The sequence below is a fragment of the Mus caroli genome, unplaced genomic scaffold (genome assembly GCF_978045245.1).
Source record: "Mus caroli unplaced genomic scaffold, Mus_caroli_1 scaffold_16, whole genome shotgun sequence".
In the NCBI taxonomy this organism is placed as follows: domain Eukaryota; kingdom Metazoa; phylum Chordata; class Mammalia; order Rodentia; family Muridae; genus Mus; species Mus caroli.
In genome coordinates this window covers 24011493-24034334 of record NW_028227271.1, presented here as the reverse complement: position 1 = coordinate 24034334, position 22842 = coordinate 24011493, and the positions used below count along the sequence as shown (strand labels likewise).

The 22842-nt window shown below is 52.5% G+C and overlaps 2 protein-coding genes across 2 annotated transcripts in view; both read left to right on the top strand.

Moving 5' to 3' along the window:
- Tab1 (TGF-beta activated kinase 1 (MAP3K7) binding protein 1) overlaps nucleotides 1–14773 on the top strand; it is a 30131-nt gene extending 15358 nt beyond the window's left edge. Inside the window, exons 2-11 of the mRNA XM_021182961.3 lie at nucleotides 887–1023; nucleotides 1346–1499; nucleotides 2439–2525; nucleotides 3012–3150; nucleotides 5345–5458; nucleotides 6499–6610; nucleotides 8825–8969; nucleotides 10684–10906; nucleotides 11858–12014; nucleotides 13178–14773. Coding sequence (XP_021038620.1) covers nucleotides 887–1023; nucleotides 1346–1499; nucleotides 2439–2525; nucleotides 3012–3150; nucleotides 5345–5458; nucleotides 6499–6610; nucleotides 8825–8969; nucleotides 10684–10906; nucleotides 11858–12014; nucleotides 13178–13385 — 1476 coding nt within the window. The 3' untranslated portion in view covers nucleotides 13386–14773. The remainder of the gene's footprint in view (nucleotides 1–886; nucleotides 1024–1345; nucleotides 1500–2438; nucleotides 2526–3011; nucleotides 3151–5344; nucleotides 5459–6498; nucleotides 6611–8824; nucleotides 8970–10683; nucleotides 10907–11857; nucleotides 12015–13177) is intronic.
- Nucleotides 14774–19181: 4408 nt separating this feature from the next.
- Mgat3 (beta-1,4-mannosyl-glycoprotein 4-beta-N-acetylglucosaminyltransferase) overlaps nucleotides 19182–22842 on the top strand; it is a 54118-nt gene continuing 50457 nt past the window's right edge. The window contains exon 1 of the mRNA XM_085831375.1: nucleotides 19182–19201. The gene's annotated coding sequence lies outside the window, so the exon portion shown is untranslated. The remainder of the gene's footprint in view (nucleotides 19202–22842) is intronic.

The window sequence follows — 22842 nt, the reverse complement described above, 5'->3', positions numbered from 1 at the left end:
GTGTCCTATCACTGTATCATCCTTACTAACAAGTCATTTCAAGAGAAAACGCCGATGCTTGGGGCCACCTCCAGGAACTTTACAAAATTAAGAGTTGGGATATTCAAGCCAAGACATGCATGCATGCGTGTGTGCGTGCACGTAAATCTGCAGTGATTAAGCAAAACATCCGGGTTTGAGATCCAAATCTGATGGGAAAGGATGAGAGTCAGATATAGACAAGAGAGATGGGTCAGGGTGCCATCTGAATACACAGGGCAGTGACCCTGAGTTGATGATCCCGGAAGGCTTGCCCAACAAGAAAAAGGGTGTGCACAGGGCTTCAAACTGCGACATGAAGGAGACAGGACACAGGCGGAGGCCTCCAAGCCAGGGAGAATGACAGACTGATGTGCAGGCTGGAGTTTCTGAAGGCCAGGCCCAGCTACCTTCCTGAGAGCATGTGTGGAAATCTGTTTATAGTACAGATAACTCAGGCTGCACACTGGTCAGGCATTCTGCAGTTGGAACCAGTACCCAAAAGATTCCTTTATGCTGTACAATAAGATTCTCTGTGGGAGAAGTATGACCAAAGAGTTTCCTCTAAGCTGGGCTTACCCCTGTGAGTTACATTAGCGTTGCTTACTTTGTAGTACAGCTCTCTCTCTCTAGGTAGCCATGCTAAGCATCCCACTGGGGAATGCTGCAGCTTTAGGGTTCCCAAGGGAACCAGTTTGTGGATGCCCCATAAAAACAGGAAACACTTTAGAGTCCCTTCAGACAAGCATCATTATTTCCAGACGTAATCATCTTGCAGGCTGCAGGCCTGCCTTTGCCCTGTTGGAGAGGCAGGTGTGGTGGGAACTGGGGAGAAGAAGGTGGTTTTCAGTTTCCCGGTGCTTCCCAGGAGCAGCAGCCAAGCTGGACAGATGACCTGCCACTCTGTCACCTCTCTGGAGTTGGTTCAGCGTCCAACCGCAGCTACTCTGCTGATGGCAAGGGCACTGAGAGCCACCCTCCGGAGGACAACTGGCTTAAGTTCAGGTATGTGTGTTGGCATGACCGACCAGAGAAGATCGGTTCATGAGCAAGAAAAGATACTGTCCTGCCACCTCTGTATATGAGGCTTGCCTGTGAAGTGGGGCCTATGGGAAGTGTCGCCTGCTGTGGGATAGGGATGGAGGAGGCAGACAGGGAAGATTCAGCAAGCAGGTCATTTTCATAGTGAAACGATGGCCACAGTGCGGGGACCCAGATGAATGCCTGAAGCCTTCTCTGCCTTTAGTCCCTCTCCAGTCCCTTTCCTTCTTCCTCTACCACCTGCATGCCCCTGGTTTCTGCCCTCCCCCTGCCCTCCCTCTGCTAGAAGTGAAAACAACTGCTTCCTGTACGGGGTCTTCAATGGCTATGATGGCAACCGCGTGACCAACTTTGTGGCACAGAGGCTTTCTGCAGAGCTCCTGCTGGGCCAGCTCAACACTGAACACACTGAGGCTGATGTGCGACGGGTCCTGCTGCAGGTAAGAAGACTGGGCTAGGTGCCAGTGGCCTGGCTGGCTTGTATGTCCTCCACTCCCGGGAACGTGGGCCCTGCAGCTATAAGTGGGGACAGGGTGATCTGAAGACTGCCTGCTTCTTCATCCCCTACCAAAGATCAGTTCTGGGTACACTTCACGGTGGCAGGGGCCCCTTGCTAATGGGAATCCAGGACAGGCAGGGAACAGCAGCTTTTCCATTGGAAGCAGGACTGACTTGGGAGAAGGCATCACTGGGAAGAGAGGCTCTGCGGAGATAAGGTCCTTGACAATGACCCCTTCCTTTGCTTGAGGTGTGGTCAGAAGCGCATTCCCCAGGGCTGCATGTCCTGGAGCTGTTCCTGCCCCTGCTCTGTCCTATACCTCACTGACCAGGGCTGTTCTGTTTTTGTTTTTTCTGTGCTGGGACTTGCTTCTACTCAGGAAGGCTTCTTGGTCTTTGAGAAACTGGCCCTAGCCTTTTCCTGTCCTCTGTGCTCCTAGACTGGAGCTTTGCAGAGGCTACACCAGGAGGAAGTTTTCTGCTACACCAGTGTCCAGCAGGTCCTGATGAAGGCCTTTACAGAAGGGGTTGCCATGCCCCTACAGACTCATTGACAAAGCACTCCTAGGCTGTCTCTCTTCACGTGAACTCAAGTGAGCAGCACTGCTGTTCACACCCCAGCTCTTGAAAACAGGGCCTGGGCCTGCCTCCTGCCTCCTCTCTCGTTTCTCTGCAGCTGCATAAGTAGCACCCTTCTCCCATCCCACAGCTAAAGGTCAAACAGGGGACAGGAAGGCCCACACAGGCCAAAGTGATATGTGTCACCTGTCACACGAGGCCATCCGTGAATGCCATGGGTCTGTTACTCTCCATAGGGACGTCTTAGCACGAGGTGATGGTGGTGTTTGAGCCAGCCCTTGCCTTGCCCTGTGTCTCTTCAGGCCTTCGATGTGGTGGAGAGGAGCTTCCTGGAGTCTATCGATGATGCCTTAGCTGAGAAAGCAAGCCTCCAGTCCCAGCTGCCGGAGGTAACCAACTTTCCATACTAGTACTGCTGGGTGCCAGAGGTAATCACCTGCCTGTACTAGAACTGATAGGTGCCCGCACTAACCTCTGTGTCAGCAAGACCTGCAGCAGAAATCATGAGGCAGCATTCTGATAGGCAGGCTGGGGTGGCAGTGTGTGTATTCCTGTAGAGACTCCAACCCAGCAGTGGGCAGCTTTTCTCGGAGGCTCATCCTTAGATGACAGGGATAGGTGGAAGGAAAGACCTTTCCAGGTTCTATGATCTGGTTCAGTCCAGAGCCAGGGTCACCTTCAGGCTGCCCCTAGTTAAAGCAACAGTGACCTTCCCAGGGTGTCCTGCAAGTGTGCAGCCTGGCCACATCTATGCTGGTCATCTGCTGGCTTGGCTGCTCAGGAATCTTGCATGCTTTATCCCAAGGGAAGGAGAGGGCTGCTAAGGTGGCCCTCAAGCACCCGCGCTCCTCTGATCTCTTGATGATGGCTTGCAGGGTGTGCCCCAGCACCAGCTGCCACCTCAGTACCAGAAGATCCTCGAGAGACTCAAGGCACTGGAGAGGGAGATTTCGGGAGGGGCAATGGCTGTCGTGGCAGTCCTTCTCAACAACAAGCTCTACGTTGCCAATGTCGGTGAGCCACCCCACCCCAGCCTGCTTTCTGTCTGCGCGTGCGCACCCTGAGCTTCCCAGCTCGACCGGGCCTGTTCCTCCTCATCCTCCTCAGTCTGTTGTCTGTCAGTCCCAGGTAGAAGGGCAGCAGGGCAGCACGGGGGCCGCAGCCATCCTTTCCCTTCTAAGTTGTTTTATGTGTACAGGTGGTTCGCCTACATGTGTTGTCTCTACCACATGTGTGCCTGGTGCTTGTGGAGGCATCTGATTCCCTGGTACTGGGGTTATAGACTTTGTGGGCTACCACATGTGTCCTGGGAATAGATCTGTACCCTCCAGAAGAACAGTGCTCTTATCTGATGAGCCATCTTTGTAGGGATCTCTACACACAGCAGGGCTGTCCTGTGAGGCAAGAAGAAAACCCAGTTAGGAATGATTTAGAAGCTGGTCTTGGCTGGACTTCTAGAGCAGCAGTTCTCGACTCCTCTGGAGGTCAAATGGCCTTTTCACGGGTCACCTAAGACCATCAGAAAACATGGATGCTTATATTACGACTCATAACAGTAGCAAAATCTCAGTTATGAGGTAGCAACAAAAATCCCTTTATGGGGGGTGAGCACCACATGGGGCACTGTGTTAAAGAGCAGGGGCATTAGGAAGGTTGAGAGCCACTGGTCTAGAGCCTGACAGCAGAAAGTTTATTTTAGGCTTATAATACAATTTGGGATTAGTTTCCAGGTATCCCATAGTTCTGTGGGCACAGGAAGGCATAATTACATCAAGACTCTATTTTCTTTCCTTTTCATTTTTGAGACAGGTCTCTCTGCAGCTGTCCTGGAACTCACTCTTTTTTTTTTTGTTGTTGTTGTTTTGTTTTTCGAGACAGGGTTTCTCTGTGTAGCCCTGGCTGTCCTAGAACTCACTTTGTAGACCAGGCTGGCCTCGAACTCAGAAATCCGCCTGCCTCTGCCTCCGGAGTGCTCGGATTAAAGCCGTGTGCCACCACGCCCGGCTTGGAACTCACTCTTTAGATCAGGCTGGCCATGAAGCTGCCTCTGCAACTTTTCTCTTTCTGCCTCCTGAGTGCTGGGTTTAAAGGCTTGTGCCACCATACAGCAAGACTCTTCAAAGTACATGTCACTTCTTTCATGAAGATGGGTTTTCTAGATAAACTACATGTGTTAAGATCTTAAGGCCTTAGGGGTGGATCTGGTGTAATCTTGGTCATACTGATAGCTCAGAAGTCACACAGGCTGTTAACCAACTCCATTCCCAGTCCTCTGGGTGAAAAACAGCTTACATACCTCTTCCTTTTCTTTCTTTCTTTTTTTTTTAAAGATTTATTTATATCTAAGTACACTGTAGCTGTCTTCAGACGCATCAGAAGAGGGCGTCAGATCTCATTATGGATGGTTGTGAGCCACCATGTGGTTGCTGGGATTTGAACTCAGGACCTTCAGAAGAACAGTCAGTGCTCTTACCCACTGAGCCATCTCTCTAGCCTGTACCTCTTCCTTTGAAGAGACAGCCCTGCATGTTCAACATTCGACGTTTCCCTAGTGCTTATCTGTGGGTACAGGACCTCTGTGTACCCAGTATCTGCAGCCCCATGGCTGCTTCTTCTGAAAGAAATTGCCTGGAGTGAAGGCCTGCTCTGCATTCTCAAAACCAGCAGGAAGCTGGATGATGGGGACATTGGGATTTAAGGCCAAAGGAGGGACCATCAGGGGACCCAAGAATGTATCACATACGGTGTGTGTGATACATGTCACCGTAAGGACTCAGTAGCCATCCACTCATGGTGTCCCTGACTCCCTTCCTCCTCTTAGGATTTTCTTAGGGATCTGCTTGTAAAACATAAAACAGCTGATAAGTAGTTGGTGCACCTCCACGCCCCACTCTAGTCCCAACTGTTCGGTGATGGTCTTGTTTCATCCAGAGCCCCGTATTTACAAATTGTTTTGAAGCTACCACAGACATTGTGCCAAGATAATCTAAAGATTTGCTATGGACCCCTGAGGAAACGACTCTTATTAAACTCAGTCCTGTGATCGGTGTGCAGCTTGAAGCCTGCTTCCCTGCAGAGGCGGCTGGCCTTGCCGGGTGATTTACCCGAGCTCTGAACCCCTTGGTGTGTGTGACATCTGCTTGTCTTTCTGTTGTGTCAGTGACTCCTGTTCCTCCCTCTGCTTAATCTCGGGCCCATTGTGCTGCAGGTACGAACAGGGCCCTTCTGTGCAAATCTACAGTGGATGGGTTACAGGTTACACAGCTAAACATGGACCACACCACTGAGAACGAGGACGAGCTCTTTCGGCTTTCGCAACTGGGTGCGTAGAGAGGCTGGGCCAAGGGACTTGTGGGAACAGGGAGGCCGGCTCCTGGGCTCCCTCTGCTCCCTTCTTTGGTAGCTGGGTGAAGGAAGGGCAGGCTAATGGACTGGGCCTGCAGCCAGGGCTGGATCTGTTGCTGGACAGTTGTGACTTGGGGAATTTTTCATCTGTGTGGTGTGGGTAGTGAACCCCCTTCTGTGTGTAGAGGAATACCTGGCACATACTAGGCACTTGTCCCTGTTCCTGACAGAGAACAAGAGAGCAGAGAATCCCGTAACCCCAGTGCCCCTGGAGCCTTGCCTTCCCACCCAGCTCTGCAGACCCTGCTGCCTTCTGGGCTCGGGGCACAGGCAGACAGGACTGTTCTGGCTAGTGCTGCCGTGCCTGTAGGCGGAGGCCTGTTAGAGTTCCTTTCCTCATTACTGTAACCAGATCCCTGACAGAAGTACCTGATTGGGGGAAAGGGGCTTTTTGTTAGTTTTGGTTTTTGGCTCATCCTTTAAAGCTGTGACTATCCATCATGACACGGGAGCGTGGTGGCTGAGCCTCCACCTGTGGGGGTGGCATTGTGTGACAGCTAATTATTAAATCTTAGCAAATTAGGAAGAGAAGAACCAGAACCTGGTTGGTCCGCACCTTTCAAAGTCCACTCTATCGTCCTAGCCCACTCTATCGTCCTAGCCCACTCTATCGTCCTACTTCCGCCAGACCCCATATGTAAAAGGTTCCAAAACAGCACAGCCAGCTAGGAACTAAATGTTGAGACACGTGAGCCCCCGGGGACATGGGGACATGCCACCTCAGACCTGAGCAGGCCTGAGTGAGGGATGTTCTGTTATGGATGGGGGACCTAGAACATGGGACACCTGAGTTGTCCTCTGTGGTACACAGGTACTGTTTGCATTTCCTGTTATTCTGCCCACCCTCACATTGTGTGTGTGTGTGTGTGTGTGTGTGTGTATACGTCATATCCACATCTCCTTTAAACTCTTCACTGAGGAAAAAGCGGGCCTACCACGTTGTCTTCTCTCTGGTAGGTTTAGATGCAGGGAAGATCAAGCAGATAGGTGTCATCTGTGGACAGGAGAGCACCAGGCGGATTGGGGATTACAAGGTCAAATATGGCTACACTGACATTGACCTGCTCAGGTAGGTGGCCATCTTTGCAGCCCTAGCCACTTGTGAGACCAGAGGACCTCGGTTAGAAGCAGATGCCCGTGGTGGCGCACGCCTTTAATCCCAGCACTCGGGAGGCAGAGGCAGGCGGATTTCTGAGTTCGAGGCCAGCTTGGTCTACAAAGTGAGTTCCAGGACAGCCAGAGCTACACAGAGAAACCCTGTCTCGAAAAACCACAAAAAAAAAAAAAAAAAAAAAAAAAAAAAGAAGAAGCAGATGCCCGGCTACAGTGGCAGGGTCACCATGGAAATCCCAGGCCCAGTGAGATACCGCCTGCCTCCCGAGAGCTGGGTGTGGAGTAGGGCCTAGGTCAGCAGTTTGGTCCTGGGAGCTAGGCCTACAAGGGTCAAGGAGAGAGTTGACCAGGTGCAGGAGGCAGAATGGCCACAGGGCCTGGCCAGAGTGTCCAGCGCTAGCAGGAGGCGCCAGGATGCACAGGAACCGATGGGTCCACGGTGCTGCTCTTTTCACTCAGCCAGGTGCATCTGGGCATGAGTCACGTGTTTTCCTCCATGGCCCTTCCTTGTGAGTGCTACCCCAGTCCCCACGGCAGTCACAGTTCTGGTGGGCCTTTGTTGGGCTGGGAGTGCTCACTCCTAATGCATGGCCTTTTATTTGCCCCTTACTTATTCAGACCCTCTAAACTGGCTGCTGTCATCGCCCCACAGGCTTGTCCATGAGAGGAAACAGGCATGGAGACATTCAGGCGTCTGGCCAGTCATAGGCAGGTGATGGACCCAGGCGTCCTCAATCAAGGACATGTGTCCTTTACCACTGTCTAGCTTGGGTGGGAAACATCTCAGGAGTACCTGTGTGGTGCCGGTCCAGCATTGCGTCACAGCCAGAGACTCCCTCAGCAGGTGCCGGGACTGGCTAAGTTAACGCTCCTTCCCTCCCAGAGGCTGAACATCCAGTGCTTAAAAGCTTTGTCCCTAATTTTCAGGATTCAGTTTACTTTGTTGGGTAGGAGGTCTGTACAGAGCACTTCAGAAAGGATGCATACAGCCCTCCATCTCAAGAGAGACCTCCCTCACTCAGAGGCTGCTAGGCCCATATGTGTCCAGCCCCGAGGTGTTTTTGTACACACACGCACGCACCGTGTGCTCATGTGTGTCGTGGGAGTTGAGGTGTGCCTACAAAGTCCTTGGGCACTGCCCTCTCTCCTCTGAGCCACTCTATTAACATGGGACTGTCACGGCAGCTTCTTTTACAGAAGCAGTTCAGTGTGGTCAGGACAGGTCACGTGCTCTTCACGAGTGGAGTCTGTCCCTCCACCCTTGCACACCTGCCCTGAGCTGCTGTCCTGCCTTGTAACAAAGGCTAGGAATCCAGCAGATGTCTGTGTCAGCATCTGCCTGAGCTGCCCCAAGAGAATAGCTTAGCATGTTCCCAGACGTCCCTCCTCAGTCTCTTGTCAAGAGTGTCCTCAACAGGGCGTGTGCGCTACAGCTTTTCTGACATTTAATGACTGATACACATCTGCCCTGGTCCCATGCAGACAATGTACTGTATGGGATCTTATTGGAATAGACTCCCATCTTGTCCAAGTTATGGCAAGAGGATGGGCTTTTATTTATTTTTACATTTATTTTTATTTCAAAAGAGGCTTTTACTAGTAACCTAGACTGAGACCTCTGTTGTCTTGACTTTGAACTTCTCACCCTCCTGGCACAGCTGTCCCAAGCACTGGGAAGGCAGGCATCATCACATCACCCATCTGACAGACGGGCTTTTGTAAGATGGCCTCCCGGCCAGGTGTAGTGCACCGTCCAGTAGAAAGGTAGAAGCGGAGTATTGGGAGCCTGAGTGTATCCATGGTTACGTAGTTGTAGATCAGTGGAGCTACATGAGACCTTATCAAAGACTAAACAAATAGAAATAGCCTTCCAGATGCTCCAGTCTGACCAGCCATGCCAGGCAGTGCAGAGTGGAGCCTGGATCCGGCATCTGACCTCTGTCCAGGATCCGGCATCTGACTTCTGTCCACGTGACCCTGGGCTTTACTTTAGTGGCTGGCCTCAGAGACAGGTCTAGTCTGCTTTTCTCTTCCCTTCCACCCCTTTCCCCTCTTAGCAAGTCAGGTGTTTTATTTTTTATGTTCTGAGTGTAGATTCTCACCTCAGCAGAAGCAGTGCCCCCCGGGGTCTTTTCCACACAAAGCCCTCCTTCCCTCCTCTCTCTCATAGCGCTGCCAAGTCCAAACCCATCATCGCAGAGCCAGAAATTCATGGCGCACAGCCTCTGGATGGCGTGACGGGCTTCCTGGTGCTGATGTCAGAGGGGCTGTACAAGGCCCTGGAGGCAGCCCATGGGCCTGGGCAGGCCAACCAGGTGAGCAGGGTAGGGCCAGGCAGGTGGCTGGAGCCCTGATTCCCAGATGCTGTCACTAGACAGCCTTTTAGGGCTCAGAACCAGGGCCTGAAGCAAAAAGGGGAGTTGGGAACTCTACTGCCCCGGGGCTACAGGAAGGGGCAGTGACCTGCTGCCTATAGCAGTGCCCAGGTTTGGGCTCATTTCCCCTCAGGAAAGCTATCTTTGCCTCCTCTGTGGCAGATTCTTCCTCTGGGGATTATGGGGAGGTTAAGTGTAAGAGGATAGAACTCTTCCACCAGTGGGAGCCCCTTGATTTTCTACACCTTAGAGCTACCAGACAGACAGTAGCCAACAAAGTGATTCCCAGGGTCACGGGATTGTGTGTTCTGCCTACTGAGACTGCTGGATAGGCGCTCTACCAGTAGGTTATATCCACAGGCCCTGTTCTATCTTCGTGTTTTGAGAAAAGCGGTTGCCTGGGCTAGGCTTGAACTTGCTGTGTAACCCGGGCAGGCCTCAGGCGTTGCATCCTCGCCCCAGCTTCTTAGGTAGTACAGGATATAGGCCTGTGCCACAGTGCTTGGCTAGCATTTGAAGAGGAGCTGTGTACCTTGGGTTGCTGGGTGACCGAATTCAGGTATGTCTGTCGTTTTTGGATGTGGTTCTTGTACATGGAAGAAGGTAATCTTTTTGTGGTTTGTTTTTCTTTTTGAGATGGGGTCTTGCTCTATAGCCTAGACTAGCTTGAACCTAGTGGTGGAGTCCAGGCTGGCCTTAAATTTGGAATTCATCTGCCTCTGCCTCCTGAGTGCTGGCATTACAGGTGTGTGCCTAGCACCCAGTTCTGCCTCCTCCTCTTAATAAGGCCTGGCTGTCACCTGACGCCTGTGTTCAAGGCTTCCCACCCATTTTTTTTTTAATCCTTCATCGCAGCAGCCTGGAGCACAGAGAGCCCAGTGGTTACTTCCTCACACGGGTCTGGGGCTCAGGCGGTGTGGCTGCCAGCACAGCGAAGCTTCAGCCCTGGCCCCAGGCTCTCCCCTTCCCATCCTCTGGGCTCCTGCTTCCAGGAGCTACAGCCAGTGCTCCGGTTGAGACTTGAGTTTGTACTTTTGATCTTTTTGTTTAGTCTGTTCTTTTTTTCTTTTTTCTTTCCCCTTTGAGACAGGTTCTTACTATGAATGGCTTGGCACTTGCAGTGATCCCCCTGCCTCTGCCTCTTGAGTGTTGGGGTACAAGTATGTACCACCACACTTGGCTGATCCTTCAGTATGGGTTTGTTTTTGTTTTTGTTTCTTTCCCTTTTGGTCTTCACAGTAGAAGCATCTACTAGGTTCTAGAATACACCAGACAGGGCAGGCAGTTCCTACAAAATGCCCTGCATGTGGCCTGGGTGTTTTATCCAGGGAAAAAGACATAGCCACAGCCTCTACCCGGCATTTCTTAGCAGTCCTGAGTACCCTGTACCCGTGAGCTATGTAATTCCGGTGACAGCCCACTTAGAGGTGTGGAAGCCGCTAGGGAGAGCACAAGGCCCCACACCTTTCCTAATCAGCGCGTTCCTGAAGGATTGTCCTGGACAGCTTGGAAAGCTCAGGTTGCAATTGACTGGCAGAGACTCCCTTCTCTTGCTGGGCTAGTGATCTCTAAGTCTCCTACACAGCCCCCTCCCACCTCGCCTCCCACCCCTGATCACCCTGATTCCTCATCATGTCCTCCCTCCACACCCCAGGAGATTGCCGCGATGATTGACACCGAGTTTGCCAAGCAGACCTCCCTGGATGCGGTTGCCCAGGCTGTGGTAGACCGTGTAAAGCGGATCCACAGTGACACCTTTGCCAGTGGTGGGGAGCGTGCTAAGTTCTGCCCACGGCATGAAGACATGACCCTGCTGGTGAGGAACTTCGGCTATCCACTGGGTGAAATGAGCCAGCCTACACCGACCCCTGCCCCAGGTATGTATGCCATGTAGGCATACCTGAGATGAGTCCTGGGCCGGAGGCAACACGGACTGGCTGATAGCATGAGTTGGCTGCTCGGAGTGTGTATGGAGCCAGGGGGCTGGCCTTGCTCAACTCCGGCTGTAGAGTTCCGGACTCTGAGCTGCAGGTCTTTACTCTGTCTGTGAAATAAGAATCACTTGCCCTGACCATCCTGGAAGTCTTGCTGCATGAGCATATCATGTACAGTCACAAAGGCAGATGGCAGAGGTGACAGCTGCTACCATCGATGGTATAGTCCCTCCTAGCCAGGGTGGTCACTTCTCACCCTTACCAGCAACCTTGACAGAAAGGAGAAAGGCTCTGGCCTGGAGAGACCTGGGTGAGGTCAGGTATGAGACCGATGGTCGTCCCAGCCCAGCATTACGCGGAAATACTTCGCACCATCCCGTTTTCCTTTTAAGTCCTTGAATCAAGCTGCCTGGGCAGCAGTGAGACCTTCTGTACTGCTTCCAAGGGCTGCATTTCCTTTTCTGTTTTTAAACAAACAAACTATGGAGCTCTCACCTCCCATTGCTCTCCACGGACACTGGGGAGCTGGAGTCCCTCTGGTCTGCACTTGCAACCGTATTTTCATTGGGCCTGTCTCAAAAGGAAGCAGTCTACCCTCTGTATTAAGGTTTAGTAGCCCTTTCTCAGAGCCCATCCAGTACTTTATTCCACTCCCACCTTGATCCCCAGTGGGCTTCTTTGCTGGATAGAGGTCCCGCTGTTGTTCTGGAAGATACTCGTACCAAGGGACATCTACCCTGGGCTACCCCAGGGGTGGAGGGCCACAATGGGGCTTAGGGGCCTCTCAGTCCTCACATAGCCCTTGTCACTCAAGAGAAGCCTTGAGGCCACTACCTTGGTTTCCTCCGACTGATTCCCCTTCCCTCTGCTCTCTCTCTCTCTCTCCTATTGCAGGGGGCCGTGTGTACCCTGTTTCTGTGCCCTACTCAAGTGCCCAGAGCACCAGCAAGACCAGTGTGACTCTGTCCCTCGTCATGCCTTCTCAGGGCCAGATGGTCAACGGCTCTCACAGTGCCTCCACTCTGGACGAAGCCACTCCCACACTCACTAAGTAAGCCTTCCTACTCTAGAGACAGTCCTGGGAACCTGAAAAGAAACAGCTGGGCAACCAAGTCCTAGGACTCAGTGGGGCAGGATGAGAGAGGCTGGGGTCTGGGGACCCTGGGTCTTTGGCCTTCAATTCTCCACCCTCACCTTTTGGGTACGGAGTCTTATTAGACACAGGTTCTAGCAGGTATTGAACTGGACCTGGGACAAGTGGAGATTCAGGGCAAGGTGGACAGGGGGGCTGAGAAAGGAGCAAGGCAGCTGACTGACGTCTCAGCTTTCATCCACGGGCAGCTTCTCTGGTGTTTTTCTTCCATCTTGGAGTTTGTAACCCAGGGCCACTGGCTTCATGCATCTGTAGTTGGGGACATTGCCTGGCCTGTACTGGGTTCTCAGAGCTGCTGCTCTCACTGTGGCATGCCATGGCTGTCAGCTGTCTAGTGTAAGGAGCACTGGGGGTGGAGGTCATGGCCTGAGAGGAGGGGCACGGTGCAGACCTGCCTGACAGGTCTCTTGTCCAACCACCCCCTGTACTTCTGTGACTTTGTACTCTGCTCCCACCCCACCTCTCTGGGGGAGGAGGGGATCTGGTTTCCACATTCCAGCCCTGCACCGATGGAATAATACAGCTGCCACACCCAGCCCCTCTCCACATAGAGCTTAGCCGGATGTGGCCAATTAGAAGGGCTGGCAGGGAGGGAGTGCCTCTGTTTTCCTCTGCCTCTCCCTCTGCCTCTTTAGAGGGCCTCCATCTGTCCCCAAGTCTGTGCTGCTGCTGTTCCTGCCACCACCTCTGTGGATGGAAGGGCCTGGTAGACATATGGGCATCCTAGGTAGCCGTGTGCTGTCCCCAGCACAATCAGCATAGCCCTCCCCACCAGGCTTCCCCAGGAAACCACCAGCTGTGTCCACAAAGCCAAGCAGGCAAGCTTCACGCTTCTCAGCCTGACTGCCTGAGCCTCACAGATCTCCTCCCCTGGCGCTGAGTCTTATTCTGTCACCTAGGTCAGCCTGTCTTTAAAAACATCTCACCCAGCTGGCTTCTGTAGGATACTGGGCAGAGAGAGAGAGAGGCCTGAGCCTAAAGGGCCACTCTTTTCACTGGTGGGAAGTTGAGGGCCCCTGATGCAGCTCCCCCAGACTGACTGTTCCTCTCTTCTTCTGTAGCCAGAGCCCCACTCTGACCCTGCAGTCCACCAACACGCACACCCAGAGCAGCAGCTCCAGCTCTGATGGGGGCCTCTTCCGCTCCAGACCGGCTCACTCACTTCCACCCGGAGAGGATGGCCGTGTGGAGCCCTATGTGGACTTTGCTGAGTTCTACCGACTCTGGAGCGTGGACCACGGCGAGCAGAGCGTGATGACGGCACCTTAGTCTAGCCTCAGAGTGCAGCCTGGGCACAACTTTGTGTAGACACAGAGGGCCAGTGCCAAAGCAAGACACGCTTCCTGACCTTTGCAGGGGCCATGGAACCCACGGGCAGTGAGTCACTGACGTACTGCAGGTTCGACCACAGCCCTGGGCTGTGGCCTGAGTACAGACTGCATTGCTGCTGGTCCACACAGGAGGCTGGAGTCCAGACCACAGGCATCCTTAGACAGGGCCAAATAGGAAAGCTGCAGGTAGCTTACAAACCATCACGAGTGCCTCCTGACATGTTTAAAGACTAGCAAGAAACCGTCCTGTGGACCCCAGCTATCAAAGGCCAGACAGACATTGCTCCCTCGAGACTGCTCCACCTGCCTCAGCTTCCCCCGGAAGAGCCCGTTACCTCTGGGTGGCTATCCCCTTCCCACCTTTCGGCCCAAACTCCTAGATCCAGAGTAGCGAATAACGGGAGTGGGTGCCTGTCACTGGGTGTCACTGGAAAAGTCCAGGGAAGCAGAGGGGCCTATAACAGCCACAGAGGAGCAAGACAAGGAAGGACCAGAGAGAGCTGGCCAAGGAATGCTAGTCCCGGGCTGCAGGTCAGCCAGCTGGCAGCTGAGCTAACTCAGAGAGCTGGCTTCCCAATGGGGTGCAGTTAGTAGGCCAGGCCCACCAGGCAGCTGCAGTTGTGCTTCTGCTAGATCCTGCCCTGGGGTGAGGCAGGCCAAGTCAGAAGCCAGTGCCTTCATCCCAGCGGGTCCTGGGAAGCCGGTGATAGGGGGTGTTGAGGCAACAGACCTCACGCTGGTGAGGAGGCTGCTTGGCTCCGGGCTCTGCCGAAAGAGGAGTGGGATACGGCTGTGAGAGGGCTGAGGTTGAGTCTTGCTCACCCAGAAGACCAAGGACATCAGGTGCAATGATGCGGACGTGCAGGGAAAAGACTCTGCTGGTCAGGCCCTGACTGGGGCCTGTTTACACAGATTCTCTACCTTCAAACAGGAGGGCTACACAGCTGCCTGCAGTGTGGCCACCCCTGTGCTCCTCTTACCTGAGCCCTTCCATCAGGATTAGAGTCCAAGCTTAAATCTGCAGCCCTTTCCCCACTGTGTGCAGCTACTGGGCAGGGTGCCCATTATGGCCTGTTGGCAAAGGCCAATTCAGAGCACTTCTCAGACTCCATTTCCCTAAAGCGAGGCTGCTTGCTCCGTGCTGAGGAGAAGCCCTGGGGTGGTGGGAAAAAGAAGCCTTCCTGCTCTCCACTAGGAAGTCACCTCTGCCCTGCAGGGGAGCAGCTCTCAGCTGGTGCACAAAGACTTGGGACAAAGGAGGTCCTCCCCAAGGAATGTGGTGCTGTGTGGTCTCTAGAAATAGAACCATGTTCTTCATGCAGTAAAGATGTCATCTTGTCTATCTGTAACCTAAGCACCCAAGAGGTGGCCGCCTCCTGCTCCTCTCAGGAGGTTTGGGAGCCTGGCTTTCCAGACTGGTAAGTGGCAGTGCGGGGATTTGAACTCAGACCTCCTAGCTGCAGACATCACTGCCCTCATTTGCTGAACATGTGTTTTGCCACAAGCCTGCTGTCTGAGCTAAAGAAGGCAGTGCTATTCTGCTCTCCAGAGAGTGAGTCCAGGGATGGGGTGGGGTGGTAACTTCATGAGGCTTAGGTCACAGGTCAGGGCCCTTGTCCCTCCCCCGAATCCTCCCCTCTCCCCCCCCCCCCCAAGCTGGTTGGTTTTCTTTGGTTGAAAGATCTCTTTAGCATACCTCCTCTTTCTCATCTAAGGGCTTTACTCATCCCTCTCTGGATCGCCTGCCTACAGGCTGAAAAGCTGTCTGCTTAGGAACAAAGCTGGGCTCTGTCCTCTATGGTCACTGGGTCCCCCACATCCTCCCCTCTGCTGGGCAGAGGCTCTTAGCACAGGGCTTCACGTGCAGAACTCCCTACTAGTTAGGGTCTGCTACCCCTCGGGTGTCCTGAGGACTGCTGTGGCCCTCAGCTCCCTCCACGGAGACAGTAGACCTGCCAAGCCCTAGGGCCTGCTTTGTCCGCAAGCTGAGCCACCGCACTCTATGCCTTGTGCCCATCTGACCCTGACTTTGTCCCACTTATTCCATGTGAACCTGTCTCGTGGAGGTGGGGGTGGAATATATTTTTCAAGCCCCCGGCTGCCCTTGATGGGAGATGGCTTGGGACAGGCTGGAAGAGTTTGGGAGTCTTTAAACTTCAGGAGGGCTCAGTGTTAAGACCAGGGCAGAGCAGTGTTAGAGCCAGATAGGCAAATGGCCATTGCTGGGCCAGGATCCTTCCCCTTTCTGTCTTACCTTTCCCAAGGCCAGAGCAGACGGAAGCTCACAGTCCTTTCTACCCTCCCAGAACTCGGTCCTGACTTACCTGAGGCACCCGCTTGACTCAGACCAGTTGGAGTCAGTGTGTCCCTGGGCCCAGTCAGATCCTCGCGGTGCCCTTGACTATCCCAAGGCTTCCTGTGGCCAGGCTGGCCTCCAGTTCTCTCACCAGCCTGCAGACTCCCTCACAAGGCATGGGTGACATGGGTGGCAGGGGTCACAGACCTCCCTGGAGGAGCAACCCATCTGGAAGATTCCATCTACTGCCTCCAAAGCAAAACAGTTGTGTGCTTAGCACTCTGGGTGCCCTTATCACATGGGGCTCAGCATAACTGCCACCTCCTGGGGGAGGCCAGCCCCACCCTGCACTGCCCATACATTCAGCTTTCTTGCCTAAATTCACTGATGTGCCTAGCTGCTCTAAGGTCAGTACCCAGCATATGGTGGTCCCTCACAGGGGTTAAGCAAATGAAGGGACAGTTTTGTGACCTTGGCCAGGCACTGGAGATGAGTCTTGGGTTTTTTTTTTTTTAATCTTCCAAGTGAGGTAAGGATGGCTTCCTAATAAGATTGTCTAACCAACATGGGTGGTCTTACATCGAGAGGTTAAGTCCATACAATGCCACATGGGCCAGGGACAGGTCACCAGAGTGCCAGACAAGATCTACCATGTGCCAAACCCAGACACCATGTCTAGTGGCAGCTCAGCCAGAACTGTCACCTGCACAGGTGCTAGGCCAGCGCCACCTGCAGTTTCATCCTGGGGCCCAGACGAAGGGCAGCGGCTTCTAAGCTGAAGTCCAGATGGATGCCTTTGGCCAGGCTCCCAAATCTTTCCGGTGACACAGGAATCTCACGATTCTCCCTTCTGGGTCCCTATTTGGAAAGCAAACAAGAACACATCACTGCCAGCTCTCCCCCCAGCCCCCCTCCGGGCCCAGCATGAGCATGCACTTCGTTCCCACGCAAAGGTGACGCCAGCTCAGAGCACAGACAAGCTCTTGACATTTCAACAAGCATGGGGGGCCTCATGGAGGACAGACTGCCTGGCAGCCAGCTTTTAGCCCTATTGACCCACTGGCTGGGTCCACGTCTGCTTTTGGAGACTGCCTGAGCCAGTTTTCTCTCTTACTGTGTTGGTCTGGAGACCCCGGGCCTGGGAATGGGACTTAGAACCCGTGTCTGTCTTCCCCCACCCGCTGCGATGAAGATCCTGTTCATGTCACTTCTACAGAGTCACCCTGTGGTCCAGAGAGTGCTGGATCCAAGTAACTTCCCAGCACCTGCTCTCTGAGTCATCTGTCAGCCTGCTGGTCCCTCCCAGCCCTGAGTAGCATTCCACACAATCAGCCTTGGACCAACCTGGAAGTGTTTAAGAAACTTCAGATGATGGAACCGGGGAGAAGGCTCAGTAGTTAAAAACACTGGCTGCTCTTTCAGAAGACACAGGCTTGATTACCAGCATCTACATGGCAGGTCACAACCATCTGTAAGTCCAGTTCCAGGGTGTCCAATCCCATTTTCTGGCATCCTTAGGCACCAGGCATATATGCAGCTGGTACCCCGATCTGCATGCCAACAAAACCCCAGTACACGTAACTCTTTTAAAAGCTAGGTAGGGGGCTGGTGAGATGGCTCAGTGGGTAAGAGCACCCGACTGCTCTTCCGAAGGTCAGGAGTTCAAATCCCAGCAACCACATGGTGGCTCACAACCATCCTTAATGAGATCTGACTCCTTCTTCTGGAGTGTCTGAGGACAGCTACAGTGTACTTACATATAATAAATAAAAGATAAAAAAAAAAAAAAAAGCTAGGTAGGCTTGGTAAAGCATGCCTTTATTACCAGAACTCAGAAGGCAGAGGTGGATCTCTCTTAGTTCAAGACCAACCTGGTGTACATAGTGGCATACATAGTTTCAAAACAGTCAGCTCTGCATGGAGAGACGGTGTCTCAAAACATTCTCCCCACCCCCAAAAAATAGTCAGGTGAGGCCTGGGGAGATGACTTAGCATCTCTTCCAGAAGAATCAAGTTTACTTCCCAGCACCTACCTCAAACAGCTCACAACTACCTGTAACTCCAGCTCTGGGAAATCCATTGCCCTATTCTGGCTTCTCAAGGGGCTACCTTCCCCACAGACACATATAAATAAACATTTAAAATAGCTTTTTAAATGCCAGATAGCTAGGTGTGGTGGCACAAGCCTTTAATGCCAGTACTTGGAAGACTGAAGCAGGCAGATCTCTGAATTTGAGGCCAGCCTGGTCTACATAGCTAGCTCCAGGCTAACCAAGCCTACATAATGAGACCCTGTTTTAAAAAGATAAAGTGGCCGGGCAGTGGTGGCGCACGCCTTTAATCCCAGCACTTGGGAGGCAGAGGCAGGCGGATTTCTAAGTTTGGGGCCAGCCTGGTCTACAGAGTGAGTTCCAGGATAGCCAGGGCTATACAGAGAAACTCTGCCTCCAAAAACAAAAAACAAAAACAAACAAAGAAAGATAAAGTGACAGCGGTAGACAAAAGCACAAACTATCTAGAGCCAACCTCTCAAAACATAGCTACTGCACATACCTACAGAAAATCGCCATGCCACGCCAAGAGTTTTGGGCTTGGTGATAAATGAGATGTTTCATGAACTTTTTCTAAGTAATTTCACATTTGCCTGTTTCTTTGCGTATGCGTGTGTGGATGCACACACGTGGAGGTCAGAAGACAACTTGTGTGAGACAGTTCTGTCCTTCCATCATGTGAGTCCTAAGGGTTAAACTCTGATGGTAGATTGGCAGCAACCTGCAGAGCCGACTCTCTGACCCCTCAAGGAACAAAAAGTCTCCTCGAGTAAGTTGATGTACCAGGATGAACACTTTGCTAACCTTCTGTGGCGAGCAGACTAAACCCATTCCTAACACTCCCCAGCCCTACCCCACCCCGGCCTATGATGCCCAAGACTGCAGGACCCTGGTGATCTCAATCAAACGCCTGTGTTCCCAGTGGCTGTTGGAACTTGCAGTACATAACTCAGGTCAAAGCTGGATGGGGGGTGAGGAAGCCATTCAGGCTGATGTCAGAAGACTGCCTCCCGGCTGCCTGGATGTTGGAAGGGGTTGTCTGTGGTAGGTGGGGCATGAGCAGGTGCATACCAGCTGGCATTAACCAGAGAGAGGCTTGTGGTGTTGGCCCCAGCCTGGCTGTACACAGCCAAGTCCTTTGGCAACCAAGAGGGGGTGGTTGTTAAAAATACAGGTTTCCTGGCTCTACTTTGGACATGCAAAGCAAACAGAGGACAATGCTGTTCCATGGAGACCCATGAGCATCTGCAGGTATATAAGAAGGACAGGCAGACAAGTGCCTGCCTTCCTGCCTGCTATCTTCATTTGGTGTTTCATCTGGATGCCTCTGGGTGATCTTGGATAAAGCCCACGAACCTCAGTGATTGCCATCTTATCTCTAAAGGCAAGATAAGGGACAGGGCACAGGTAAAACGATACAAATCGCCGGGCAGGCGGTGGTGGCACACGCCTTTAATCCCAGCACTCGGGAGGCAGAGGCAGGCGGATTTCTGAGTTCGAGGCCAGCCTGGTTCCAGGACAGCCAGGGCTACACGGAGAAACCCTGTCTTGAAAAAAATAAAATAAAATAAAAGACAATACAACCCTAGAATCCCAGGAAGCCAAGTCACAAGGATCTCAGATTTGAGACCAGTTTAAGTTATATATTGAAACCCTGAGTAAAATAAAAATAGGAGGTAGAGATACAGCTTAATTGATGGTGTGTGTGGGACGCCTGACTCGCCAGCAAGAAAGACACCACAATAGGATCCTTCTGCACACGTTTATTGGGAGAGCATTGACTGTGTAGGCGAAAGACCCCGAGCCCTGGGCCTCTCACTCTTATATACTATCAGTTCCCATCCACTCACAGCAGGCCACATCACCTCACCAGGTACGCAGCTTCAGCTAATCAGGGCAGCAGGGGCATATCTCCACCAAAATGGCTTCGCCAGTAATCTGGTACACCTGCGCAGCTCTCATGATGATTGTGGTTTATATGAGGAAGTCAGGTGCAAGTCATACGACTTAGCTGCAGTCCCTGGCGCCTTTGGGACTGCCGCCACACCCGCTCCCCACAGGTGTGTTTGCCTTGCATGCACAGAGCCACGAGTTCAAACCTCAGCATTTCATAAAAGGGAACCTAAGGCGATGGGGGTATGAGGATTAGACTGTGAATATTGTCCTTGGCTGTACATCAAGTTCAAGGCCAGCCTGTTTGAATGAATAGGGTCAGTGTGATGGCTCAGTGGGTAGAGGTGCCTGCAGGCAAGTCTGATGGCCTAGGTTTGATCAATGGGACCCACATAGTGAAGGGAAGAACCAACTCTGGTTAGGTTCCTCACAGTCAAAGAGATTAAAAAAATAATAAAAGGACCGTGGACAGAGTTCACTGATAATAAATTTCTTGTGTATGTGAGAGGCCCTGGGTTCAATCCCAGGTCCCAGAGAAATAAATGCTCACTGAGCCAGGTGTAGTGGTACATGTCTTTCATCCCAGCACTCAGAGGAGGTAGAGGCAGTCAGATCTCTGTGAGTTCGAGGCCAGCCTGGTCTACACAGTGAGTTCCAGGTCTGCCAGGGCTATTACAGAAAAACCTTGTTTTAACAACAAAAAACCCCAAATGCTTGCTGAGAGTTCACCTTCTTCTCTGAGCCCCCTCCTCTGTAGAATTCTGGGTTCCCAGTCCTCAGCCCAGATGTTTCAGGGTTCTTCAAAGGAGACAGCCTAATGATGAGGAGACAGCCTCAAAGGAGGTTGTCAGGGTTCTTCAAAGGAGACAGCCTAATGATGAGATGAGGAGGTAGAAGAGAGGAAAGGAATGGGGCATCACTCCTTTGCTGCACAGTGCCCATTTATCTCCTCTCACCCCTCTCTCTGAGTGTGTGTGTGTTGTTTGTTTGTTTGTTTGTTTGTTTTTGAGGACTTCAGGCTCTCAGGACGGCCTAGAAAGTCCTCATGGATGTTGGTGTCTAGGGAAGGCGTCATCCCTCTCTGCTCTAGCTGAGCTCTTAACATTTGCCTTCTAGGATGCTCCTCTAGGTGGGTAGGCAGCATGAGGGATGAGGGTCAGCCTGGCTCACCTTCCTCTCCCTTGGAACAGGGAAGCACAAAGGGGTGTGTGTGTGTGTGTGTGTGTGTGTGTGCTCTGTTCTTCAGCCTCAGCCTCCTCTTATGGAGCTGCACCCTATACCTCAGGAGAGGAGAACCTTGAAAGGCTGGGAAGCAATGTCTTTTTTCAGGGTCAGACTTGGCACACAGTAGCATCCTATCTCTGCAACTGTAGCCCTTGTTGCAGCTCTGGTTCAGCTCCATGGGAAGTACACACCAGGTTCAGTCCTAAGGGAGGTTTTGGTGTTTTCTCTTGAAACAGAATGACTTTATCTCTCTGGGACTGCACCATCCTTTGTCAGTGCAAGGGAAAGTAGCCAGTGTTCGCCATGTCTGGTAGAGAAAGGACAGGATGCGGCCATCAGCTGGTGGGATAGGACTGTTGTCTCCCCTCCATGAAACAGTTTCATGGAGGGGAGACAAAGCGGCCACAGGTCTGATAGCAGACATGGCTCCAATTTCTAGAGCATAACCCTGGGCTAACCTGAGCTCAGCTCTGCCTGCTGGCATCGCGGTACCCTCAATTCATCCTGTGGGTGTCAAACCGCTGTCTCTTCATGATCTCTCTCCCCTGTAGCAGGATGATCACGTGCCTTCATTTCTCCCTAGAGAAAACAGTCGCCCTGAGGCTTGGCGGTTGGGAAGGTTCTGGCCACTCTCACTCCATTAGAGTGACCAGATCAAGTCACAGCCAGCCCAGGTTCTGGAAGGAACCATCGGAGGGGTGGCCCACAGGAGGGAGGGGAGCTGGTAGGCAGCCATTTCAACAGAGCCTCTTCTGCTCATGCCTCCTGAGGACAGTGCCCATGTGACAGATACGAGAGCTCACAACCATCGGTAACTGTAACTCCAGAGAGGTTCGGGGCTTCTGGTCTTGAACACCGACACCCACGTGCACATTCTCAACACAGAGATGTACATAGTGTTATTTAGAAAGTAAGTGGCCACGTCCGTCTCAGCACCTGTGTGGAATCAGATGGCAATCGAAGCATATGTCAGTCTTCTGCTTTCAGCACGTGGGTCTCAGGTCTCCAGGCTTGGTGACATCCTCCTTTATTTGCTGAGCCATCTTGACCACCCTCAATTCATTTACTTATGCTACAGTCAGGCTGTGTGTATGCTAAAGGTCATTCTACCAACCAATCCGGATGGACAGTAGGCCCCGTGGCCTCTTTGTAGCTGCTCTTAGACTTTATGGATGAATTCTGCTAAGCTTCCAGCTCTATTCTCCATCCTGGCTCCAGATACACGGTCTGGACCCTTGACCAGGACTGAAGCTTAGTGTATTCTTGCCCATCGAACGGACCAGAGAAGCCTCTGAGTCACAGAATTCACCTCTGAGGCCATGGTTTTCAGGCTTAGAGAAGCAAAATCTGGATATTCTTGAGGTTGCCTTCAGGCTCAGCCCAGTCATCTTCTCTGGAGACAACAGGCTACTGGGTAAGGGTCAGCACGGTTACCAGAAGGACAGAGATTAGACAGCTGTTGAAACTGCGGTCAGGCCAGGCAGTGGTGGCACATGCCTTTAATCCCAGCACTTGGGAGGCAGAGGCAGGTGGATTTCTGAGTTCGAGGCCAGCCTGGTCTACAGAGTGAGTTCCAGGACATCCAGGGCTACACAGAGAAACCCTGTCTCGGAAAAAAAGAAAAAAGAAAGAAACTGCGGTCAGGTAGCCAGACCCTAAGACAACATCCTGGGCCTGCGTCCCCATCTCTGACTTGTGGTGCTGCTTCCCTGAAGTAGGCATTGCTGTGCATGCAGGAGGGACAAAAGCAGAAGGGGGATTCTGGGTAACTGTATCACCTCTGTCAGGTTCTCAGGGTTGGTTCCCAGCCCGATCTCTCCCTGTGGTGACACTGTGGAATGTTGCGGTATTGTTTTTTAGGGAGTGCCCAGTAGGGATTTGTGGGCTCAAGGGTATGACCTGGGTGTGCACATGTATTTGTGTATACACAA